General features: G+C 42.8%; 1 protein-coding gene across 4 annotated transcripts in view; it reads right to left on the reverse strand.

Moving 5' to 3' along the window:
* The window catches only part of ep300b (EP300 lysine acetyltransferase b), a 31,184-nt gene extending 15,115 nt beyond the window's left edge, over positions 1-16,069 (reverse strand). For 2 of the 4 annotated variants that reach the window (XM_085403343.1, XM_085403342.1), the window contains exons 1-18: positions 13,934-16,069; positions 11,764-12,350; positions 10,602-10,781; positions 8,690-8,999; positions 8,133-8,246; positions 7,747-7,983; positions 6,799-6,904; positions 6,574-6,702; positions 6,319-6,436; positions 6,019-6,202; positions 5,723-5,800; positions 5,011-5,090; positions 4,716-4,874; positions 4,110-4,610; positions 3,603-3,842; positions 3,318-3,498; positions 2,612-2,763; positions 503-742 (exon numbers count right to left, since the gene is read on the reverse strand). In XM_085403343.1, coding sequence (XP_085259469.1) covers positions 503-742; positions 2,612-2,763; positions 3,318-3,498; positions 3,603-3,842; positions 4,110-4,610; positions 4,716-4,874; positions 5,011-5,090; positions 5,723-5,800; positions 6,019-6,202; positions 6,319-6,436; positions 6,574-6,702; positions 6,799-6,904; positions 7,747-7,983; positions 8,133-8,246; positions 8,690-8,999; positions 10,602-10,781; positions 11,764-12,350; positions 13,934-14,027 — 3,690 coding nt within the window. In that variant the 5' untranslated portion in view covers positions 14,028-16,069. The remainder of the gene's footprint in view (positions 1-502; positions 743-2,611; positions 2,764-3,317; positions 3,499-3,602; positions 3,843-4,109; positions 4,611-4,715; positions 4,875-5,010; positions 5,091-5,722; positions 5,801-6,018; positions 6,203-6,318; positions 6,437-6,573; positions 6,703-6,798; positions 6,905-7,746; positions 7,984-8,132; positions 8,247-8,689; positions 9,000-10,601; positions 10,782-11,763; positions 12,351-13,933) is intronic. The other 2 variants (XM_085403345.1, XM_085403344.1) reach the window with 2 other exon arrangements.
* Positions 16,070-23,001: the final 6,932 nt, after the last annotated feature.

Consider the following 23,001-nt stretch of genomic DNA (forward strand, 5'->3'; position numbering starts at 1 on the left):
TTAACTAAAACTAAAGTAAAACTAATATTAAGATGTGAAAAAAAAACATTTTAGTTAACCAAAATAACTATAAAAACTAGACTTTAAATAAAAACAAAACTGAAACGATTTTGTGAACTTCAAAAACTAAAATTAAAATGCAGGAAAAATCTTTAGTTTTAGTATCTGATAGTTTGGTTACAAAAAAACAAGTATGTGTTTAAAAAGTTGTGTTTTTATTGCAATACCTGCCTCTGACATATGCCCTCCATATAGTAATCATTAAAAAGACTAAGGTTAACACTGAACCTAATAAAAACTAAAATGCAACATTTTCAAACAACAAAAACCAAACTGAAATAAGAAAACCCACTCTGGAAACTACCTGAAGCTCAACTAGATTCAAAACAAAAAAGGTTCTATTCAGCAGGTTTGATCTGCAGAAATGGTAGATAAAGTTTTTCACTTATTAGTCTACACCTGCAGACACACAGGAATGATAAAAAACATGGTTCTGCCTCACCTTCCTCCCACAGCAGTACCCCAGGCCCTGCATGACGGGATCAATCTCCGACTCGAACACCTCAGCCAGCTTGGAGCAGTACTTGTAGACGCGGGAGGTTTTGCGGTTGTACAGCCAGGCGTTGTTGAACATCAACCAGATGTCCTCTATATACTGCCACGGCTCCTGGTATTGCCCCGTGTCCAGCTTCCGCTTGATGGTCGACAGGTCCATGGGGTTCTTCACGATGTCAAAGTAGTCCTGGTTTGGAAGGGACGCCGTCCAGGTAAGAATGGCAAGTCAATGTAAAGTTCAGGTAGTTGAGAAAGATTTAGAAGCAGGGAGAAAGGAAAGAGCAGCGAGATGTGGGAGCATTTGATCACCCAAGGGAAGAGTTTGAGAGATGGGGGGAAAAAAAGAGTACGATCAAGGTCATCGTCGTCGTGGTCATCAGGTGAAGGTGCGATGACGGCGTCGCAGTCAACCAGGCGGGACCAGAGTAGGGAGAGAAGAGGGTGCAGGGGGACAATGTTGTTGAGCGCTGTAGAGAAGAAGGTTCGCGTGCAAACAGAGAGACATGACAACTTCTGCCCTCCAGCTCTCTGCCTTGCACCCTACTTTAAAAGTCAAGTCCCTGTCTGTGCTGTCAGCTCATACACCCATTTAAACACTACCTAAAGATGACATGTAAACATAATGCAAATGACACCCAGTAATGTGACTGCAAAATTATTATTTATCAATTTGCTTTGGGAAGTATGTTGGCTCATTTTGCCACACAGCCGGGGGGAAAATGAGTCTCTGGGTTGTGATCAGGGTGCAAAACCAAGAAGAATAGAGCAGCGGCAAAAGCAACAAGGCAGACAGAGATAAACTGTTTCTAGCAGCCGAGTGGTCGGCGTCAGCTATGCTAGCAGCACGAGCGGCAATATGTTGGCTGAGTTAAAATCAACAGGGCTGAGGTGAAGCAAGTGAGTGTGAGAGGAGGGACGCCTCTCTGGGTTGTTTTTCTTTTCCTGTCTTAGGCATTCTGCTTCTCCTCAAACTAAAGCACAGTTTGAAAGGCAGAGAGGGGTGTCAGAAGAAAGGAGGTCCATCGGCTCTGAGTGAAAACACTCACAAGAGGAAAAAAAACCTGATAAAAACAAACAAGCAGTGCCTAATTTCTATTACAGGGCCGAATATATATCACAGCAATGTGCTATATTTTGTTTTTTATTAATCCAAACTATTGTAAGTTACATTCCCCCCCCCCCCCAAAAAAAGAGCTGAATGGTTATTCAGCAGCAGAAAGTTACATCCCTTGAATGTGGGTGCTCCAGAAGGAGATGTGAGCCAACAGGCTTGCTAATCACTGCTGTTTATTAATGTTCATATTTGCAGTGGGAGGACAGACACAGTTGCTCCGATTCAGAGTAAAAACATCCTGAATCTTATCAAGTAGTCTTCCCTCCAAATTGGACCCACTGAAGGTCACCCACCTCTACACACTGCCCACCTGAACACCGTTACACTACTACTGGTGAGGAACTGAACTAGAAAGCTAGCAATGGGACACTACCACGATGATGATGATGATGATGATGATGATAATGATATATTTAAAAAAAACATTTTTTGAAGCAATGCAACTTTAAAACTTGATGTCAAATGGCAACAAATTAAAATACATAAATGAAAGCGACTGGCTCGTGAACTGCAAATCATCCAGAGTGTATCCCGTGCAAAGTCTTTATTTTTAGGTACCGGTATGTGTAATATTCTTTCAACCGGTTTTTTTTTCTTATATTATGAAGTTTTTAAATATGGAGTTAAAATACATTTCAGCTGTTAATACCTTTTGATGTTGTTTCATATTAAATTTGCATTCATAAGAGCCACTGCTTTCATTTACAAATGGCAAAAAGTAGCATACAAATACAAACACGTAAACATATGACATGCAGTGGGGGGGAAAAAAAAAAAAAAAAAAACCATTGAGGTAGGAGTACAAAGTAAAATTAAAGTGTGGGAAAAAAAAATACGAAAAGTATGAGAAAGAAAAATATTTAAGATGGAAGAAACAAAAACAAAAATAAGCTAAATTTTGAGAGGAGTTGAAGCAAAATGGCAGCCAGTGCAGTCCCTTACCAGGTTAGTTTTGTTACTAGTTCGAATACGTACGGGTATTCCCAGTAACTGGGGGTCCACCGGCTGACGGAAGGGAAGGGACTCCGGGTCCTGCCGGTACAGAGATTCCAGGGTGGGCATCAGAGCCTGACGCAGCTCCTCGGGCTTAAAAACTGGAAAAGGAGAATCAGTCAGGGAGTGGATCAGGGAGCGGTCAGTAACCCCCCCCCCCCAACTGCATTATTAAAAGAGGACGTCTTGTGCTCATTTCCAGCTCTGTGTGTTTATTCTTTAATTTATTCATTGTTCATTTTCTTTCTGTCTGATTTTTTTTTTGGGGGGGGGGGGGGGGCAATATTTCCTAAAAAGGGGGGGAAAGAACAGAACCACAATAATTCAGGAATAATGGGTGCAGGCTTAAGCAACAGCTTGCGTGAGCCTACCACTCATACATAATGCAATGTTTTGCATATTATTCTGTGGTATGATGCACAACACTGTTAATAAGCTACGACAGCCTTCGCTACTTCACATTCACAGGCCAGCACTGTCAGAAACAATGATAAAGTTCACAGAAGTTCATCTTTCTCCTCGAGTAGATTCATGTGATTTCAACTTATTTCTCTATGACAGTGCTTCACATGAGTCACAGTTTGTGGTTACACAGCTGTCACTGTGGAGATGCTACAGCTGTTAATCACTAACAAAGACAACAGTGGACGCTTACTTTTCTTCTTGCTCTGAGTGTTAGCTGGGGAGCTGTTGGTGGCTGCTGACCCTGACCCTTCCTCTTTCTTCACTTCTGGCTTCTTGTCTTCACTTGTCGCTACTGACGATGACACACAAGATGAAGACGTGTCCATGGGCTCTCCTTTACACCCGTCTCCTGATGGCTTCTCTTTCTTTATCTGAGAGAAAGGTTTGTGTGTCAGTTAACAAATTTCTTTATCAGAATGAAGACTAAAAGAAGACTAAAATAAAACATCAGGAAGTTCATTTTGAAGAGCCTCACCTCTGGTTTCTCCTCCATCTTCACATCAGCTTGACCCTTTCCCATCTTCCCCTTGCCGTCTCCTTGAGCATCGGCTCCTTCGTCGTCCTCTTCTTGTTTCTTCACCTCCATTTTCACATCTTCCTGGCTGGGAGCAGGGCCGTTGGCTGAAGCGAGCTGAGAGGTGGGATCAGTGCTGCTGGTGACTGATGCTGGAGAGCAAACCTGACCATCTGCTGTCAGAGAAGGCTTCGCAGATAGCTGAGGCAGAGCAGGCAGAGATGGAGTGAGGTTTAGAAAAGGCAAGTTAGAAATCACAAACGGGACACGTGCCATGTTATGTTGGGTTTACACAGTCATCTGCTAAAACTAAACATGATGATTTTTTTTCCCATATTTCCTGTGAGTACAAAAAAATAAGAGTCAGATAGGGAACCAATTCAAAACGAAAGGCTCACAAAACTTAGTCTTAGGGAAAGAATGTGGAGTAAGAGCAGACAAAATAAAGAAAGACTCTAATCTGCTCACCGGGGTCTGTGGCTGCTGTGATGGCACGTGAGCATTCTGATTCAGCACTGAAGAAGTCTGATTTGTTTGAGGGCCCGAGGAGGCCATGTCCCCAAGTGTCTGCTGTTGAAGGTGATTAGCTTTCTCAGAGTTCATCGTGTGCACTGATGGCTGCGGCTGCGGGGCTTGCTGTTGCTGCTGCTGAGGGTGCTGGGGATGGGGCAGCTGGGGTGTGCTGGGGGTCTGCGGCTGCGGGGTCTGACAACCAGGTAACCTCGGGGGTGTCTGATGGGGTTGAGGTGTTAAGCTGCGTGCTGGTGACGGGGAGTTTGTTCGCATAGGCGGACAATGAGGGAAAGCGTTGGACTGGTTGGAGGATGGAGGCAGGTTAGGCAGAGACCCAGTGCCACCAGCATTCACAGACCCCATAGAGCCTACGGGGGCTCCGGAGCCTGGAACAGAAGGGGCGGACTGGGGAGCGGGGCTGCTGGCTGGGTGGGATGGCGGTGTTGACATCTGGTTCTGATGCAGAGAGTAGGACACAGGATAATGTTTAGTCATCCTCTTTGAAACTTTATCATTCTAAACTTGTTACAAAGTAATGTCACTCTTCAACTCAGTCCTTACCGCATGCACAGCATTCTGTGTTCCTGACTGATTCATACCAACGGCACCAGCACCAGGACCAAGTCCTGGACTGGACCCAGGAAACTGGCCTGGAGGGAGATACTGGTTCTGTAACGGTGTGGCGTTAGGCTGACTCATCCTCGTTGTTCCTATACCCATCTGGAAACAAAACAAGTCACGTAAAGTCTCATGTAAGCTCTTCTACTGCAGTTAGAGCTTTTCACAGCACATGAGTCAATAAATGGTATTCATATGAACCCAAAGTAATGACAGAGAATGCAACAGTGATGCCAACCTGGTTCAGCGGAGCAAGAGGAGGCGTCGACCTCTGACCCATCGACTGCATCCCACCTATCTGACCAAACTGGTTCATTCCTAAAAAAAAAAAAAAAAAAAAAAGGACAAAATCGAGGCATGTGAAAACACTTTTCACTGGGCATTGCTGTAACTTGCACTGTTTGGATTATGCAGACATATTAAAGAAAGTGATATAAAGAGTAAGTATTTCCTGGTCGTGGCAGCGTGTAATCTCATTTAAATTTGGCTCAAACTTTTTCTGAAGATGTTTAAGCCTTGGTTCACAAAGATTAGAGTGATAACCATATTAATAATATAGATTATCAGCAGTTTATATAAGGACATTTTTTTTGGTAGAAAGTTTGAATTAACAAAAATAAAAAGCTACAGACTTTGCTTAACAAGATTTAACATAAACTGCTGGCAAAAAAAAAAATGGCAAAAATGAAAACCACAAACAAAATTCGGCTCACCTCTGATGATTTGGGATGGCAGCAGAGAGAAAGAAATAAATATCTGCACATAATTTGGGTGAACCAACCCTCTAATGTAGCTCTCTGCTAAACATTTCCACAATGGGGGAAAAGCCATATCTACTTCCTGATTTCTAAATTTTTTAAATACTGGTCTAGAACTCCTGTCTAAAATAAATACAGTATATGACATTTACTCAAGAATCCATTGATTTTAAGTCATTTATACTTGTGTACCTGCTGGATTCTGCATCCTGTTGACCATCTGATTGGGGCCGGGTGGTCTGACCATGGATGGATCAACGTGAGGCCCATCTGACAGAGCAATAACGAGGAATCAAAGTGAGCTCCTTGTCTACTTCAAAATTACACCTTTGCCTCTGGACTACATTTCATTTTTGAGAAGGAAATTTTGTGTTTTGTATCTTGTACCAGGCAAAGATGTGACTGGTGGCAATCAGTTTGATTATTTGTATGCCAGCAGTATTTGTAGACGAGTGTCTGACTGAGGTAATAACATAATGTTTACTCACTAGGTGGTTGCCCCGGCGGCATGGGAGGTTGTCCCATGCCAGGAGGCCCCTGTGGGAGGCCCGCAGAGGGTATGCCAGGCTGGCCAGGCATGATGCCCTGCTTCTGGAGCCGCGTCCTTCTCTTCTCTTCCAGCTCTTTTTGGATTTTGTAGATCTTCTCTGCCAGCAGGTGGTAGTACTCCGCCTAGAAGAGTCGCAGCAAGCGGATTTTACAGGATAAATCCCAACAGCACATAACACTAATGTATGTAAAGTTATTTTTTCTATATCTGCCAACTAATAGTCACACTGGATTCTTACCCTGCTGTTGGCTGACTCATACATATCCCCCTCTACTTTTCGAGCGTAAGCCACCAGATTATCCATCCGCCGGTCCTTCAGTGCAGCTGGGTCAGGAGTGGGGAAGATGGCCTGCACACTGTTCAGATACACACACACACGAATAGGAAAAATGTGCATCTACAATTACGTTTACACCGACTGTTGGAAATAACTTGTTTATTCATTTCATTGCCTCTGTTCTGTTGGAACGTTTGCAGGACACGACAGACTCACAGCTTGTGGACAAGGTGGTTGCGGAGGTCTTGTGTGATGTCTTCATGCCAAGACTTCCTCATGCCTCCAGCAGAAGGTGAAGTAGCCGTGGGCAAGGAACCAAGGCTCCCCACACCATCATTCATCAGACTGAGAGAAATGACAGATGAGTTAGTTAAGGTCTCAGCCAGCGCAACCCGAATGAAAAAGTAGTAAATAGATGTGGCCAATGAAAGGCAGTCTGACCTCTGCGCGTTCATACAGTTGTGCAACATGGCATCTGGCAGTAGCGAGGAATGCTGGTTGGAGGTCTGCACCCCAACTCCACCGTTCACTCCCATAGAGTTTCCCCCTGGAAAGAGAGGGTTTTGGAGTTAGAATAGAAAATAGGAAGTAGACTAGTGTTTACCTTAGATTTTAGAGTGTACTCACACTACACTGTCTATATCGTGCCCTATCACATTTGTCTGATAAAGCCAGGTTGGTCTGACTAGTGCGATCACTGCGCACCGATCCCAGTACACGGTTCAGTTGGACCCATATATGGTACGCATCTGGTGTGATCGCTAACCACGCCAAAGCATAAAAACGTCACGTTTTTACAATGACAGCTGGCACCATGGAAATCACTGTTAAATAATTAGCAAACCTTTAAGGCACGTGAAAAGACCGTTTCTCACCGTTTATAAAAACGTCTCAGCTTGAGCCACAAAAATCACATTGTGCTCTAAAAAAAAAAAAACACTCCTTGAAAGTATGTATGTGAGTGAGTGAGTGAGTGAGTGAGTGAGTGAGTGAGTGAGTGGAGCCGAGATGCCCAGACAAACTGAAGTGTACTTGGGTCTGGATTGTTAAGTACAGTGTGAATATAGGCGGGGAAGAAATACAAACGATGTTAGCATAGACTGTTGCATTCAGCGTCACTGAAATGTAAATTAAACTTCAGTGGAGAACTGTAAAAGATTAAGGAGGAACTAAAGAACACTCAGCATTCACCAAAGACTTGTAAAGTTACATGTTTAGGCCTCTTTCATAACACCTGAGGCAGCGCCAGCAACTGATGAGAAGTTCTGAACAACTTTAAACAGCTCATTCGAAGTTTCCGAAAAGCTCTACTTAAACATTACAGGGCTGCTTAAGTTGTTCCCCAAAGGTTAAGGACATCATATTCCTAGCAGGTTTCTATATACTAACCCATGCTGTTTACAGTCCTAATCCCGGGCTGTCCCTGCAGCCCCTGGTTTGGCACGCTGGCCTGCGACGGCTGCTGTGGCATCTGGTTGTAAGTGAGGCCCAGTGCAGCATAGGCTCTCTCTATGGAGCTGGGGTCGATCTGGTTGGGAGGGTTCAGGTTCGGTGCGTTGGACTGTCCTCCTGGCACACCTGAACCCAAGGAGTTCACTAAACCCACCCCAGCACTGTTGCCCAGAGCTGTGGCAACAGGAGAAAGAAACAGAGGTAACGAGAGATGAGTATCGTGAATTCTAGCCCACTGTGATGCACTTTATTGTTTAAATTAGAAATAATAATTAATTAAGGAATTAATGTGCAGATACAGCCAAAGTCTGAAAAGGACTCACGCTGCTGATTCCTCTTGTCCCCAGCATTTTTCAGTGGCAGACAGACAGGACAGTCGTGTCGTGTGCAGTTCTTCCAATGAGAAATGATCTGTCTGGATGAGGCACAGTGCGCCACTGGAGGAGAAGACAAGAGTGAGGAAATGTTTTAGAAAAGGAAATAAAAGATGAAGAGTAAAAAAGATGGGAGAGCAAGTGGAGGGAAACGGTGTGTGAAGAGTGAAGGCAAGAGATGATTAACATGACAAGGATGAACAAAAAAGCAAAATAAGAGCCAAAAGGTAATAACTTATTATATGAGTCACTCAGTAAAACAAAACTACGTCCAGATGGAGACTCGGTGAGACAAGGAGAGGAATTACAGTAAAACAGCCAGCTGAAGAGAAAATAACTCATCCTGATAGAGAAAAACTGGGAGGCAAACCAACAGGGATTAAAAGAAAATATGTAAAAGAACAAGAGAAGGGGAAAAAAGTGTTGCAGATGCATGACACCATCGTGTTTATGAGATAAACCACACACCATATAAACTAGCCATCGGTGTAATTCAGCAGACTCACCCTGGCAGGACTTGCCAAGCTGGCAATGAGTCATGTGGTTCAGCACGTTCTTCATGGTGCGACAGTGAGGCAGGTTGCACTGTCGTACCTCTCCGTTGGCCTGCTCCCTCCGCTGGCATTTGTGCGCGTGCAGCAAGAGGACCAACTGCTGTTGAATCAGCTTCCGCTTCTCGGGGTCTGCAGTAGGAGGTGTGGCGCCGGGTCCCGCCCCCACAGCATTGAGTCCAACCTGCACCCCTCCCACTGCTGCTGCTGCCCCGCTGACCGACACACCGCCAACTGGTCCAGGCTGCTGCTGCTGAGGAGTCGTCTTAGGATGGAGAGTAGAAAAGAGGCACAGGCCACATTAGAAAGATTATCCACCACAAAATGATCACTTTCAGTAACCAATCTTATAACAGTTGAGCACCTAGCAGCTAAAGATCCATGCTGCAAGAAGTCTCCGAGCATGGATCTTTGAAACTGCCGTTTTTGCCATAAGTTTCAGAAGTTTAATACACTCGGTAAGATCAGGTACTTGATTCAACAATCAGTAAACTAATATGGGAAGAAATGAGGAAAAAGTCTACTTCTGAATAATGCTTTCAGCTATTTAATAATTAAATACAGCAGAAGAATCTAAAGCACGAACGAGCCTGCTGAAAAGCACAAAAAAGGCCAGTTTTTAATTAGAGCCAAATGGTATACAGCATAATAAGTAACTCTGTAATGTAACCGCAGCAGAGCAGGTGACAGCGCCCAGCTGACTTCTGATCATCTCTCTTGGCTAATGATAATCAGTGCAGAACATCCACCTGCTCATTTAATTGGAAATGTGAATGAACTCAAAAATTGGGGGCAGCTCTTACACTCAAACACACAGACTAAGTTAACAACCTGCAGTGAGTCACTGCTATCTGACACTACACTCCTGAGGCTTTTGGTTGATCTTTATCATGATTCATCTCTGTGAGATAGGTGGGATTATTATAAAGGTGATCTGAGCTACTTATTTACCAAAAACTCCCTCCACCACAACTGTGTTCATTAAGATAACACGGGACACAGTTATTTAGCAGATGCAGCCCATCTTTTCTAAAGAGGTAATGACAAAACAAAAACAAACTGGAAGTCATCAATGAGACCTACAAGCTGACTGAAGCCAAGTGTGGAGACTGGGTGCTGAGATCGAGTCAGAAATATGACCCCATCCCAGTCTGACAACGCACCAACAAAAATGGGAAAAAATGACATTCAAAACTTTTAAACCCCCATTATTATTATTATTATTATTGTTATTATTATTATTATGTGTCAGCAAGGCTCAGTGTCAATGTCATCTCAGCTGCTACACTGTCTGGAAGGGAGTAAAAGACTTCTTGTACGACTGCCAGTGAAAGGCCAATATTTGAAGAAAAAAAAAATGCTCATCTGGACACTGCCTTTCTGAGTAATTAAAGGCACAAAATAAAACAAATTCCCATCTGGCTCTCAAACTGATCTAGTTTATAAGACACATCATCTAATCGCCTCTGATAGGATGTGTTGCAAATGGCAAATCTCAAAAGCTGTGCAATCATATATAGCAATGTAAAGTTATTGAAGCAGATCTGTAAAGAATAAGGTAAAAAGTTTAAGCTCTCTGGCGTCTACTTTTCCACCTCCATACATTTGCCAGTTGTCAATATTGGAGGGAAAAAAGCACCGGAGGCAACGATAGTTGGTTTTCAGCCTTTCAAAGGATATATTTAATACAGTAAGGATGACTGTGAAATACCCTCAACACTTTTTCTTCCAATCTGAATCTCATTCAATATTTGGTTTTACTTTGAGTCATTCAGAGTTAAAATGTGTGTTTAATTTGCAGTAAGGGCCAAAAGGCTCCTATATGGGCTACAGAGTTTTAAACAGAAGAAAAACCAACAAATCCTACCATCCCAGACATGCCTTGACCCGCTGGTGTCTTCTTCTCCATGCTAAACTGGGCAGCCATATTGCTGGGGAGGCCTGCTTTATTCTGGAGCTGTGGGCCCAGCCCTGCTCCAGGCATCCCCTGGCCAGGGGTCTGGCCGTACGGACCGCCATAGGGGCCCGCGTTGGCCATCATATTCATCTGGAGAGCGGTGGAGAAAAGGGTGAGGGGGTTTAAAATGAAAAGAGGGGGAGGAGGAGACAAGACAATGTAAGAAAGAAGTGTGATAATAAACAGTTTAAAAGGTTACTTTACTTTTCACAACATGTACTATAACCAGACAATCAACACATTTAGTCACCTTTTAAATAACATGACTGTCTGGTTACTGTACTTCACCTCCCTCTCCAAAATAAACTTACGACACAGACATGATTTATTGCCACCTCTTCGACTTGGAAAACAATTTCAGTATCAGCGATGGTCTTCAACATCTGGCCAAACTATTCTCTTATCACAGCAGCAAATCACGGCCTAAACTTCAGTGAGAGTGAGCCTTTAGTACCAGCACTGTGAGGTGGGTGGTAACCTGCTGCCATGTGTAAGTGTCTAATTGAACTGCTGATCCCTACTTACAAGCTCAGAGAGAAAATAAAGCAATTTACTGGGTTTAACAGTGCGATTTCAAACAAAGCTGCAGGCCTGTTACTCTTGAGAAAAAGTCCCAGAGACGCAAACTAACGCAAAGAAGTAATCCTTGTTTAAAACCATTTAACCGTCTTTTCCGATAACGTCTTTACGCCTCTAGAATAAAAATCACAATCATCATGTGGCTAACAAGTCACCAGCAAGTGGGTTAACCATCGATACCACAGAGTAAACTGTGATGCAGCTGTACATCCAACATGTAACCGCATTTCTATCTGCACCTGTGCTGGAGATGAGTAGTTTTATCCGAGTGGCAAGTGCACAGCTTCATCTGCCTACAGCTTTCCATGCTCTAATCAGACATATACCTCCAGGCTTCAACAGTAATTTCAAACTTTCATATTTTATATCCATGTGAGGAATTGAACTCTGACAGGTACATCCCAAAACTGTTTAACCTGCCAGTTTGACCAGTTCAATCTCTTTGAAAAATAGTATTTTAAACACAAATGAGACTTGCTTTGAGTCTGCCTACCTTGTTCAGTGCTCCAGGCTGCTGTGGTCTCATCCCTGCCTGACTCCCGGCTCCCATTTGCTGACCGCCTTGCTGCTGATGTTGTAGGCCATCTGGCAAAAGATTACTGTTGCTTCCCATGCCAGCACTGCCGGGGTAGCCCATTCTAGGTGAGCCATTAACAACCTGGCCCCCCATCAGCCCCTGCTGAGGCTGCTGTCCACCATTACCCTTCTGGGCTCCCACCATAGCTGCTGCCCGATTGTGCGCTCCAACCATGCCGACCTGCTGCATTAATCCAGCTTGCTGCGGCTGGCTCTGGGGAGGCATGCCTTGAGGTCCTCCAGGGGCAACGCTGACACCCCCCATCATCCCCATGGATGCCCCAGATGGCGTGCTATTAGAAGTGGGGCCACCCTGCTGTGGTGCTGCTACTGCGCGCAGGAGCTCAGACAGCTGCTGGTGTTTTGCAGCTGCATCCTGACCACCTCCTCCTCCGAGGCTGCTGTGGAGTTGACTGGCATCCCCTCCGTTAGTCAATCCCAATTCCGAAGAACTGATGAGCTCGTCTGGGAGGTCATGCTCCAGTTCAAAGAGTGAACCGAAATCTAGGCATACAGGAGGAAAAACAGAATTATTACCAGCCAGAAAACTAGAGATTTTGTTAACAGGGTTTTTGTGTTTTGTTTTTAATAATCAACTATTAGAGTGTATAGGCAGGAAACAAGACCAGCACTAGCTGCCTCTCACAGCCTGGACCTCTCCCCAGAGCCCCAGTTTGTGGTTTGTGGGATGCCACACATGGAGTCGGGACAAGGCGAGAAGCCACAGAGGTAAACAGTGCAGCACCTTGGAAGGTGTGTGAATTTGAACTGCAGTTCTATGGTTCAGAGGAACAAACTGCAGAGACGTGGAGGAAGTCATATCTACTGCAACAGGAGGCACATTAAAATCATAACCTGTTTTTAAGTAGAACTTTCATTTAAAAGTGACAAGAGCATTACCTACATTTTTATGGTAGTTTATGAGCTGTTGGCACCTCACTAAACTTGAAATTCCCATAATGACTTCTCACTTTTTGGATCAAATACTTCCAAAGATGTATTTGCACTAACAGATCCAACTTCACATACGAGGTGATACACGTCCAGTTGCTCTGCCTGCGACACGCTTTGTTGTTATTATATAGAAAAAAGTGAGCTGCACCAAGTGCGGCGCAGCGTCGCCGTGTAGCCAAACAATGGGGACAGAGAACCAGAATGGGCTCTGATAGTACGACCAAAGAGCTAAAAGGAAAAAGGCCTCTGAACAAAGGGCACCAAAGAAGATATGTCAAAGTCTGTGGCTTGCTTACTGTTTCGTTTAAACCCAGCAGCAGTGAGAAAATTAACAAAGCTGTAACTTCTGCGGGACAAGGACGCTCTGCCTAACTTATTCAAGTCGAACAATAGCTAGCTTGTATATAACAATAGTTTATTAAAAACCCAGTATGCTTAGCGCTAAAGACACAATAATCATACCGCAAATGGTATTTCTCTCTCTAGAGTCACTGGTTATCGACTGATACTCAAAAAGACTTGTTTCATTGAGGTTTTTGTCTTTGCTAACCAGATGCAGGGCTCAGTTGAGCCGGTCTGGTGGGTTTATCTGCCTAGCTACTAGCTAGCTGCTCGGCTACCCTCACTTTCTCTTAAAGCTGCCTCGGAAAAACCCTATCTTTCTCTAGTTTTTATCGGGATATCCAAGAAGCCTGGTGCTTAATGTGTCGGCACTTTAATTCTTCAAACTACTCAATTCAAAACTACCTCTACAACTTGAAGCAAACCGGGCTGACTCGCCTCTTCCATTGTTTGGAGGTGGACCCTAATAGTTGCTGCTAGCTAGCCTGTTGAGGCTAACGCATCAAAACACAAGTGCTGGAAAAGTTGTTCCTGTCGCCACAACTATTACCATGTTCCCCGATTAGCGGCCAAAAACTCTCGGATTAAGACTTTAAAAAATAAACAAACAAACAAACTCCCCAAGACAACAACATGTTGCTGTTCGCAAGCAGCAACTTTTGAGCATGTCAGTCAAAGCAACTAATGCAACTCTGCAGGGACTCCGAAAACTGACCGGCAATTTACACACACCTCACAGTGAAGCTGGTTTATATTTTATCCAGCCTTAATAATGCATGCCAAATAGTTACCATTTCCATCACTGGCAGACACCGAGAGAGCAGGAGAGGACAGCTTGGGCCTCTTGGCTGAAGGCGGGCCGGACTCCAGAACATTATCGGCCATATTTTTTTGGAAGAATTAAAAATAAAACGCTTTAGATCCACGGAGGGCAAATGCAATCCCCCACCCCCTTTATTTGCGTCTCCCAGTCCTTTTAAGCAACCTTTCTGATCGTTCCCCCACCGCTCGGGGGGGACGGTAGGGGAGAGAGGCACAGCAGTGTTGAGTTCTTTCAGTTCTCCCCTCTCGTTTTTATTCCTCTGCAGATATCAGTCCCCCTCCCCAGTCGGAGATTTTGTTTCTTCACAGATTTGAGCAGCAGCAGCAGGAGGAGGAGGCGGCGGCGGAGGTGGGAAGGTGGAGTCGGCAAAAAAGGCAAGCGTGCGGCCCTCTGACAACCTCATGTAGCCTCTTCTGCGACACAAAACCCGTCCCAAGATCTGTCCTCCAGGCTGTACTCAGTCCTGCCCGGCATAGTCGGCGGAGAAAATCTCCGTTTCAAATCCGAATCGCTCCAAGCCGGGTGAGGGGGGTGGAGAGCAATTTGTCAGGGCACAAAAAAGACAACTGCGATCCAGCAAACAGAAGCCAGGAGTTGTTTTTTTCCTCCTTTCTTTCAGTCTCCTGTGTTAACTCCAGGAGCCAAGCTCTCTCATGCAACAGATTTCTCTCCTCCTCTCTGATCGGACCTCTCTCAGTGCCACCGATTTCCCTCAGAAGTAAAACGAGGCAGTGGACACGGTTAAAGTTGCACTACAAACAACCTGCACCAGTTTTAAAGTAGCTGAAGAAATTAGTCAGCTGCACAGAGAGGACGACGCGCCGGGCTTACGGTTTCTCGGGTAAAAAATAAGTCTATCGCGGCTGTATATGTCTCACTACATATAACCCAATGATAGAATTCGTTGTGTTCTGCATGTACATGCCGACTTGTTTGTGCACTTAAGTGTTTGACCATGCAAAAGGCACTGTAGTCAGAAAGAACAGGACTCGTATTGCACGTAGTGGTTGTTGCAACCCGCTTGCGCGAGATGTCTTGCAGTCAGCACGGCTGCAAACAGAAGATCTTCAAGACCAAAAAAGAAGGGGGAAAAAAATCACAGTTCTTGTGCAATCTCCCACATGCACACTTTATCTCTCCGTACACTTCCCGAGGACGATCACAGCGCAAATTTCCTATCAGCGGGCAGTCAGATTGATCCAATCAGTATTTTTCCTCTCTTGCAGAGGACGGTCTGTTGGGTTACTTATCTTGTGCTCCACAAGAGGTTCCTCTCCTGGTATTTAAAAAAAACACTTTAGAGAAAAAACCTCAGATTAAGTCACAAATATCGTCGCTTTTAAGGATGTCTTGGCCACGCGTGGAGGAGGAAAAAAGAAAGAAAAGCTCTGAAGCAAAAGCAGAGGATCAACGGCGACTGGAGAAAAATTGATCAAAATCTGACGGCTATTTCGGAAGCGGAAAGCTTCAGATCGGCACAATTATGTTGACACCCCCTCCTCCTTGAAATATTTTTGGCTGACAAAATCCTCTCATTGACTCTTTGTGATGGTGAATGCTCCCCCTCCGCGTTGATCCTGGCAGTTTTCCCCCCCTTCTCTTTAAACCCGTCTTTCTTTCCACCTCTCTCTTCTGCCCGGCAGCAATTTATTTATATAATTGTCTATGCGGGCTCTCTCCTTCCTCCGCGACGGACACATTATGATTTTTCATGTTGATGTTTTCCCTCCTCTCTTTTTTTGGCAGGTTTTTCCCCCCCTCGTTATGAGACACCGTCCTCTTCCGCCTCTCCTCCCCGTCTCCGCTCCGCAAACACCCCCTTCCTAGGATTTTTTCGGAGTATTTCCTTCTCATGCATACATATACACATATATATGTCACCGACTCGGTTTTCCCCCCACTGACGTCTTATCGGTTTTCGTGACGCTTTTTCTCCCCGGATAGCACGGACAGGATTCGGGCACTCTTTCGTCCCCCGGCGGTTCCCGGAGCGGCTGTCGTGGGTCGCGGAGTCGCTCCTTCTCTCGGTTATCTCCTTCTGTTTCTGACGGTCTGTCCGCACAAACAAAATGGCGGCTTGTTGTTTCTACTCCTCTGATACGGGGGGAGGGTTTGAGGTACAGCAACATTAGGCGTGAAAGGGGGGAGGAGGGAGCGCGCGACGACGGGAAGAAGAGGTTGTCTTCGTAAATGTTCGGGAGTGTCCGGAAACCGGTTCTGGGCTCTTTTTTTTTTCTCATTTTTTTCCCTTTTTTCTGAGGATTTTTGCCGATTTCAATCTGCAGAGGACAGTGGCGCTCCACTTTTATCTCAGTCAAATACAGCGGCTTTCACTACAGCGAAAGTGGAGAGCGACTTATTTGACAATAATATTGAAAAGTACAGTTTTTAAACAGGGGTGCGTCCAGAATTTTTTGGTGGCCATATAGGGGCCGCTAAAAATATTGGGGTGGCACACCAAAAACAGAATTTCCAGTTTTATTGTGCTGTTGTCAAATATAGGTTACTTGAAAAACATGGCAACAAAAAGAGAAAATTCATTATATGCCTACTTAATTTCCTGCTATTATTGTTGATATCACTGAAAATAGGTACATAGATAAGATTTCAAAATCTTATCTGGTTTCATCCTGAGAGGAGAACAGAACAAAAGGCAGGCAACGGGATCCAAAGAAGAGCTTTGAATGTCCTTTAAGAAGCTTGGAGAAGTATTTCTGAAGACTACTTAAAGAAATGACAAGAAAGCTGCCTCAAAGTGATTAGACTTTGAGGTCGTACCGTATATTGATTTTCAAGCTCATTAGAATCACAGACATCCTGTTTTTGCCTTATATATTGTTTTTACATGTACGTTTGCACATGTTTCAATAAATTCCCGCACTTATTTCCCATTTTTCTAAGCAAAAGAATATAAGGGGCGGCTAACATTTACACATTAGTGTTTAATGAAATATTCTAAAATAACTTTGATTCTATCCCCAAAAGTTGATTCTGTTCATCTGGACGCAGCGTTTTCAGTGGGAGAAACGTTTCATCACTCATCCAAGTGATTTCTTCAGTCTCAGCTGACTGCAGGTTTCCCCAACCTTATAAACAGATAGATCAAAGATACTTGGATTCTAATAAAATGGCGAATTCATTAAGTGTTTTCTGTTACAGAGACAATACACTGCTAAAAAAAAGTATCATGTGATTACTCCAGAGATATCAGTGTGTCCAGTTATCAAACAGAAACCACTGTGGATCCAGTTCACCTTGCTTAGTGCAAATGAAAGTGACAACAGGTGCTCTGAAGAGCCAATAAAAAAGGAAAGGGTTTGCAGGTGGTGGCCACAGACCACTGCTGGTGATGAGAGATGAGAGCAGGTTCAGACTGAGCACATGTGACAAATGTGTGCTTCTGGAGACACCGTGGGAAACCTGCTGTCCCAACATCATATGTGCAGTCATGGATCTGCCAGTGGTGAATACCAGTTGAGTTCCACAGCGCAGGTATGTGAACACAATCCCAATAGCAGAATAATAACCCCTTTAAATTTTCATGAAATCTTTAACATCACAGCCCTGCATCAATAAATCTAAGCATGCTATTTAGCAGAAAAGAGTTAATATTACTTAATAAACATTTAAAAAAAATCTTATAAAATATTTAATCATGTACAGTTTTGTCACAAATACATTTTTTTTCTGTCATTTGGCCGATTTGTGCTGGTTGCATTTCAGCTTTTTCAACACAATTTGCATATTTTCATTGGTTTCATGGGTGTAGCTGGACAGAACGACCAATTGTCACAGATGCAAACTACCTGCCTTCATTGCAGCAAGACCCAGATTAGGCTGGCATTTAAACTACCAACAAACAACCTCCAGTCCTCTGCATTGTAACAACCCATTGCACTCAAAAGACCTTTAACATCAACACAAAGATAAAATCATCATCCACTTGGACGAATGGAATAAGATCATTCTCAAAAATTTGATTTCTGGAGGCAGGGGTTTTTTTCCTCACTGAGGCGACAGTCGCTTCCTTTGGCACATCTAAATCTCATTCCAGTCATTTAACGGTGCCTGAGTGAATAACTGGGAGACAGATGAGCTGCTAGAAGATGGATCTTCAAAGTCCCCATCATTACAATGTCATGCATCTGGAGACAAGACACTCTCACCACCTTTTTTTTCTCCAAATATTATTAACGTTAAAACTGAAAAAAGAAAACAAAAGGCATATGGAAATATTTATCACATTGATAAACACCAATCCATATTAAAATAAAACCTTTTTTGTAACTAAGTATAACAAACAAGATGTTAAACTACATAAAACTTTTCCTTGTTTCTAAAAACCCCCAAACATATCAGGTTATACCAACTGGTTTTTTTTAATAAACAAAACAAATCAAGTTCAAAAGAGGTCTCCAAATATTTTTTGGCTTTTACAATAAACAGTCCCAATCTAAAGTTTAAGACCACTTGAAAAATGGAAAAAAAATCATATTTTGCATGGTTGGCTCTTAACAAGGTTCCAAGTAGAGCTTCAACATGCAAAAAGAAGAAATGGGAGCGAGACGAAACATTTTTTTGAGCATGCAATTTATTGAAAACAGCGCTTAAATGGAAACAAGCTGTTTTACAGCTGCTTAAAAGGCAGTATTTTTAGTGTGTTATTCCGAGGCGTGAGTTCAGCATCTGTGTTACAAGCACAAGCTGATTTCCAATCCTCTGGTCAGATTCCAAATCTACGTTCTATGGATTTAACTCATGTTGTGAACTGATGAGAATCAAATTTTACAAAAATAAAATTGTAAAACATCTTTTCTTATTAAAAAACAAAACATCCAAGACAGAATCAAAACACTAAAAAAGGAAATTGACAATATATTGACTGAAGAAGTGGAAAAAAAACTTTTTGAAACAGGATTATTATGAGAACGGCCCAAAAGCAGCTAGACTGTTAGCACGGCGTCTTAGACAGCAGCAAGCTGCTAATACAATTCACAAGATTAGGGACCCATCTACAAATAACTTGCAGTATAGCCAGGAAGCAATAGAAGAAACATTTAGGAAATATTACCAAAACTTGTATAAACAACCATGTTCCTCAAATAAAGACAAAAAAACTGCTTTTCTTAACTCCCTAGACTTACCACGTATTGGTACGCAGCAAAACAGCAAACTAACTGCCCCCATCAGTCATGAAGAAATATCTAGAGCAATTTCAAGACTTAAAGCTAATAAATCACCAGGGGCCGATGGGTTTCCCTCAGAGTGGTACAAGAACTTTAAGGAGGAGTTGATACCAATGCTTCAATCATACCCTTTCGGAGGGTGTAACCCCTCTCTCATGGAGAGAGAGGCGATTATCTCAGTAATCTCTAAAGAGGGAAAAGACACAGAATATTGTAACAATTACAGACCCATATCGGTACTTAATGTGGACTACAAACTATACACATCAATAATTGCTAAGTGATGGAGGAGCTGCACAAGACAATAAGCAACCAGCAGAACTCCCATCCAAACGCAGTGCACATTATAGCTGGGGACTTCAACCATGCTGATTTAAGGTCAGTATTCCCCAGATTTGAACAGCATATTAAATGTGCAACGAGGGGGGAAAACACATTGGATCAAGTTTGCAGATGATACCACCGTGGTGGAGCTCATCTCAGGGGGAGATGAGACGGCGTACAGAGCTGAAGTTCAGAGGCTGTCAGATTGGTGTGTAGATAACAACCTGGAGCTAAATACCACCAAGACAAAAGAACTGGTAGTTGACTTCAGAAGGAGGAAGTCCGAGCTCCAGCCTGTCAGCATCAACGGGGAGTGTGTGGAAAGGTGTGCACATAGACACAGACCTCCAATGGAGCTCTAACACCTCTGCAGTCTTAAAGAAGGCCCAACAGCGTCTCCACTTTCTGAGAATCATCAGAAAAATGGACCTGAAGAAGGAGCTGCTGACCGTCTTCTACCGCTGCTCCATTGAAAGTGTGCTGACATATTGCATCGGTGTGTGGTTCTCCAGCTGCACCACAGCACACAGAAAGGCACTCCAGAGGGTCATCAATATGGCCCAAAAAAATCATTGGGCATCCTCTTCCCTCCCTGAAGGACCTGTACAGCACTCGCTGTCTCAGGAGGGCACGCAGCATCCTACGGGACTGCACACACCCAGGACACCGGGTGTTTAAGCTGCTGCCATCTGGTAGGAGGTTCAGGCTGCTGAGGTCCCGAACAAATAGACTCAAGGACAGCTTTTACAACAGGGCAATAGCCCTGATCAATGCAAATAGCTGACCTGACTGGCTACCTGCCTGGACTTTGTTAGGGGGGAGGTAACAATGTTTAAAACAATAACAATAATAATATTTATATTTATAACAAGGTGCAATAATAATTAATGTGCAATAATAACAGTGTGCAATACACATACACTTCTTCTTTTTTTATTACTAAGTTAATATACTGTGTTGTGTTGTTTGTGTTGCGTTGTGATGTGTCATATCGTGTCGTGTTGTGTTATATGTAGTGCCGACGTAGGACAGTTTTCCAATTTCATTGTACTACTGTACTATGTATGACAATAAAGAGTTATCTTATCTTGATATGGGGCAATTATGACAGATTTAATTAATGAAGACCAAACTGGCTTTATCTCAGGACGTAGAACTCAAGATAGTATAAGAAGGACCCTCCAGGTAGTTAATTCGATACAAACAAAAAAGGGCAGTGCGGCCCTAGTAAGTCTGGATGCAGAGAAGGCTTTCGACAGTGTAGATTGGAGCTTCCTATATGCCGTGCTTGAAAGGTTTGGCTTTAATGACGGTGCTGTGATGTGCATCAAATCTATTTACCAATCTCCTACAGCTCGAATTAGAATCAATGGCAGCCTAACGGAGCAAATCTCTCTCTCTCTCTCTCGAGAGAGAGAGGGGTACCCGCCAGGGCTGTTGCCTCTCACCTCTTCTCTTTGCTCTATATATTGAACCCCTGGCACAGGCCATCCGACAAAGTGAGGAAGTGAGAGGAATAAATATTAAAGGGGAAGACCACATCATCAGCTTATTTGCAGATGATATGATATCATAGTCTACCTAGAAAATCCAAACCAAACTTTAATTCCACTGTTTAATGTAATTAATATCTTTGCTGAACATTCGGGGTACAAAATTAATGTGACCAAAACTCAGATACTGGCTTTCAACTATTTGCCATCCAAAGAGGTTAAAATAAGTTTAAACTGAACTGGACTGCAAAACAAATGAAATAGTTGGGTGTAACTGTGACTAAACAATTGAGTGACCTTTTTAAAACAAATTATGATGGACTGACCACTCAGATTAAACACGATCTAAACCGATGGTCAACTCTTACACTAGACTTTAGTGCAAGAATCACAACAATAAAAATGAGTAGATTTCTATGGAACTGTAAAAGGCCTAGAATAAAATACACAACATTACAACTATCTAGGAAGCAAGGTGGTGTGGGACTCCCTAATCTAAAAGATTATTACCATGCGGCCCAAACCAGGCCAGCGATAAAGTGGTGTGATCAGAACTTTAATGCTAAATGGAAAGATATTGAAATAAGAGTACAGGATGTCCCAGTCCAGACTTTTCTTGGAAATGAGCAACTTAAGAAAACTTTACAGCATTTCCTTGATCCTATAACATCCCACACTCTAGAGATATGGTCACGTCTTATGGCGTGCTTGATTGCGTAATCAAATCATACAGGTGCCTCCAATTCAAGGAAATTTCTGTACTATATAAAAACCTAAGAGAGAACATGGCAACATCAACTGAATACATAAAAAAGAAATGGAAGCAGGAAATAAAAACTGATATCTCAACTGAGGAATGGTTAGACATGTGTGAAACCCAGAACACAACGACTAACTCAAGATGCTGGAGAGAATTTGGATGGAAACATCTTACTCGATTCTTTATTACACCAAAAATCAAAAGTAAGCAGACTCAAGACAGTTTGCCATGCTGGAGAAGATGTGGTAACATGGAAGCACATCATACGCACGTGTTTTGAGAGTGCCTGAAACTGCATCATTTTTGGAAGAACGTGACTCTTGTAATAAGCAATATCTTGGGCTATCAATTACCACACAATTTTAAAACTGTATATCTTGGGAATATTAGAGAGTATGTTATGTATGATGACTTGTATTTGACATATATCCTATTGATAGCTGCAAAGAAAGCTATAACAAGAAACTGGTACAAACTGGATCCACCTTCTTCAAAAGACTGGTTAAATGTTGTTATATGGCACCAAGGAAAATTAATGAACGAACAAAACATTTAAGGTCTATAACTTTGTATATCCATATATGCATGCATGTATAAAAGTATGTATATAAGCTGGAGTACGTATGCTGGGAGTAAAGGCAGGTATGCATATGGTAGTTGATTAGAATTGGCACCCACACCTTTTGTTCGCTTTAGTTCTGTTTGTTTTGACTGTGTGCTTGTTTGGTTATTTCCCCTGAAATGTAAAACTGTGACAAAACTGTTAATAAAAACGACAGTGTCAAAAAAACCCAAAAGAAACATGGTATTATATGGATTTATAAAAAATTAAATGGAATGCAATGATTTTTAATGTAATCAGTTTAAGTCATATGTTCATTTTACATAGGTGTTTTATGTTAATGCAAAGTAATGATATTTAAAATATACTATATATTATGCACTAAGCTCCCAGTTTCCTTTTCCCAGTGTCAAAATAATATGATCATTCATGATAATGTACTAGACTGCATTATGTTTAAAAGGGTTTAATATTCTCCTGATTGACGTTCACTACACACCTTCTCATTTATTTTCATGACTATTTACATTGTAGATTCTCACTGAAGGGATCAAAACTAAACTGAATGAACACATATGCAATTATGTAGTAAACAAACAGTTCAAAACAAGTTTTATATGTTAGATTCAAAATAGCCACCCTTTGCTTTGATTACCGCTTTGCACACTCCTTTTCTCCATTCCCTCACGAGGTCGTCACCTGAAATGGCCT

Source organism: Rhamphochromis longiceps, linkage group LG4, assembly GCF_057381845.1.
Source record: "Rhamphochromis longiceps isolate RC_006_pf linkage group LG4, R_longiceps_female_GT1.1, whole genome shotgun sequence".
Lineage (NCBI taxonomy): Eukaryota > Metazoa > Chordata > Actinopteri > Cichliformes > Cichlidae > Rhamphochromis > Rhamphochromis longiceps.